Source organism: Nicotiana attenuata, unplaced genomic scaffold (genome assembly GCF_001879085.1).
Source record: "Nicotiana attenuata strain UT unplaced genomic scaffold, NIATTr2, whole genome shotgun sequence".
NCBI lineage: Eukaryota > Viridiplantae > Streptophyta > Magnoliopsida > Solanales > Solanaceae > Nicotiana > Nicotiana attenuata.
In genome coordinates this window covers 88,748-91,732 of record NW_017672986.1, presented here as the reverse complement: position 1 = coordinate 91,732, position 2,985 = coordinate 88,748, and the positions used below count along the sequence as shown (strand labels likewise).

Below are 2,985 nucleotides of genomic sequence, written 5' to 3'. Positions count from 1 at the left end.
GGACGAAGACACTTCATGTTCTTATTAGTTATATATATTGTTTAATGACATGCTTGCAAAGCGTACTTCTCTGTCGTTTATCATATTATGGATTTTGTTCGATATAATGATCATGTTCACTTCTCGTAGTTGTCTAACTTCTTTCTGACCTGGAAGTAGTTTAATGATTGGCTTTTGAAAGATTTCGTACAGTACTTGTTACAACAGAAACAAAACAGTTCGGTATAAACAGCTCTTGTCAAGCTGTACTTGGCTTTTTGTGCCACCAACCCTGGCATTTTCAAGAATAAATCATTCTAACATGATAGTACTTTATAGTTTCATGAGTGTTAAAAAGGTTCATTAGCCGGAGTGTAGTGACATGGCTCGAATCCCTTTGCTCTTAATCATAGGTTTCAAGTTCGACCCTTATAACTGAAATATTCTTTTTTTAGGTAAGGTTTTACCCCCTTAATAGGCTTATTCGGTCCACATGTGCATTAATGGAGCTAGTGGGCCGGATAATTAAACCGAAAAAGAATATACTAAAATAATCAAATGATAGGTATATGCTTCCAAAAGAATACGGGTAGAGTTATGCAAAATAATGTATTTTCATTATGGAATATTTTACGCAGAAGGGATGATCGCATTTCCATTGTAATTTACACAGAGGTATTATCATTCAACAACCAACGGCGGATCCAACTATCGATTTATGGGTTCATTAACCCAGTACTTCGCGATCGAACTCTGTCAGTATGTGTGAAAATCAAGTTTAGATAGAGCTAAATATACATTTAAGAACCCACGACATCTAAATTCTGAATCCACCACTGTACCCATGTACTAAAGATGTGATTGGCCTTCTGTTGGTTCCTTGTGTCAACATTCTATGATTTTAAAGAGTCCCACTGTCGATATTTCAGTCACAACTATAGTCAGCTGCTGGATTCTGAAATACTCTGCAAAGAAGGACGCCATGATTTGGACCTTGCAGCAGCAGAGTTTGACACCCGAGGCCTTCGCTTCTGTCTTTCATGTTTTATGGCCTGTAAATGATCAAATTTGAGTAAATAGTGAGCCCACAATTCTTTTAAATAAATAATACTCCTTCTATTTCAATTTACGTGAATCTATTTCCTTTTTAGTCCGTGCAAAAAACAACGACCCCTTTACCTATTTGGAAATAATTTACCTTTATTCAATGATTTATAGCCACACAAAATATATGTGCCTCATTTTACACCACAAATTTAAAAGTCTTTTTTTTTCTTAAACTCCGTACCCAATCAAATAAGTTCACATAGAATAAAAGGGAGGGAGTAACATCATGTTGAAATTCGGATACAACATAATGCGACTCTAATTATTTTTATCCCCTTTAATCTTGTTGTTAGATAATCCACGAGAGACCCCCTCTTTAATTTGCCTTTAATTCAATATTTGAGGACTTACGAAATTTTGTTTATTTCTCTTTTTTTCGTAAAAATAGCACGGTATAGCTAGTTTTCGGACTGGTCAAGCAAAAATAGCCAGCGTTTACCAAGTCAATGAAAAATAGCCAACGTTTTGCTGCAATAAAGACCGGTCCAGCATAATATACTGGAGTTCGGTGCACTTGTGTATGAACTCCAGCATATTATGCTGGACCAGTATACTTTGCTGGCTCCAGTATAATATACTGGAGACTGGAGCACTGGTGCTCCAAACTTCAGTATATTATACTGGACCAATATACTTGCTGGAACTCCAGTATATTATGCTGGAGTTCTAGTGTACTTATGCTGGAACTCCATCATATTATGCTAGAGTCCCAGCATACTATCCTGGAACTCCAGTATAATATGCTGGAGTTCAAGTATACTTATGCTGGAACTTCAGCATAATATACTGGAGTATTTTTCGGGTCTTGAACAGTGTTTTCGCTCAGATTTATCTTTACATAAAAAGTGGTTAAATTTCGATTACTTTTGAAATTGGGCTATTTTTGAACGACCAGTTATAAATCTGGCTATTTTTAAATTTCTCCCCTTTTTTTTCCGATTACCCTTTTCCCCTGATGGCTCTATTTGGTACATACAGAATTTTAGGAAAGAACTAGTCGAAATATAGAAGTGAATTGATTCAAAAAGTTACCTGACTATCCTTGTCTTGTTCAGAATTTCCAGCTTCAAGCTCACCACTTGACCTCTGATTCACTGATTTTTCCTTCAATTCTTGCTGCTTCTTTCTCATCTTTCCATGTTTCTTAGCTCTTAGTACCTTCATCACCTCTATAACCATGACAGGAACAATATTGAATCACATTAATCAAGAAAACTAACCAATGAACCCCAAATTAGCTGAAAGAATTATAAAGTGAAAGAAAGAAGTACCTTGAGTTGTAACAAGTCGATATGCTCTGCCAAGAACTAAAGTATCAGTTGGCCGAAGAAGCTTAACTCTGGTAAAACGTACAGTTTTATCCTGACCAGAGGCAGAGTTAGGGAGTGGAATAATGAGAGTAACATAATGACCAGGATTAATTTTCATCACTTCATTAGCACTCACTGGCCAATACATCCTCTCTATTTTTCCACTTGGGTGTTGTATTACTAGTGCAGCTGCATCTATTGCTTGACAATTCCCCATCTATTTGATCTAATCATGAGAAGAATAAAAGAATATGAGATAAGGGCGAAACTATATGCTAGTATAGGTCTCACTCAAGCTAGCCAAGCAGTCCTTCCCTTCCTAACAAACTTATATACATGTAACATATGGTAACAAATAGGAGTACATCTTTTATTTTTTTGAATAGCCGAATAAAAAATGTTTCTAATAATTAACTAATACATCTTTTTTTTTTTGGCTGATAGAAATACATCTTCAACTGACTTTATTTGTTAATAAAACGCAATTTTCAAAAATTGAAAAAGACAAAACGGTGTAATAAAAAGGGTCTGAACGTAGTAGATATTGGTCACTTTCGTGTAATAATTTAGCTCATACTTGCAAGTAAAC

At 35.4% G+C, this 2,985-nt stretch overlaps 1 protein-coding gene across 1 annotated transcript; it reads right to left on the bottom strand.

The window, feature by feature from the left end:
• Positions 1 to 574: 574 nt before the first annotated feature.
• LOC109215100 lies at positions 575 to 2,737 on the bottom strand. Its single transcript, XM_019379117.1, has 3 exons — positions 2,358 to 2,737; positions 2,119 to 2,255; positions 575 to 1,031 (listed from the first exon to the last, which is right to left on the bottom strand). Exons 1-3 carry the CDS (start codon positions 2,611 to 2,613, stop codon positions 921 to 923), a joined length of 504 nt encoding a protein of 167 aa, XP_019234662.1. The 5' UTR covers positions 2,614 to 2,737; the 3' UTR covers positions 575 to 920.
• Positions 2,738 to 2,985: the final 248 nt, after the last annotated feature.

What these genes read in the sequence shown, in the direction of transcription:
- LOC109215100 (XM_019379117.1), bottom strand. Translation starts at nt 2,613, where the DNA reads ATGGGGAATTGTCAAGCAATAGATGCAGCTGCACTAGTAATACAACAC. An exon ending in TCGACTTGTTACAACTCAAG is followed by an intron (nt 2,256 to 2,357) that starts GTACTTCTTTCT and finishes TCATGGTTATAG; the next exon opens with AGGTGATGAAGGTACTAAGA. An exon ending in AACAAGACAAGGATAGTCAG is followed by an intron (nt 1,032 to 2,118) that starts GTAACTTTTTGA and finishes GATCATTTACAG; the next exon opens with GCCATAAAACATGAAAGACA.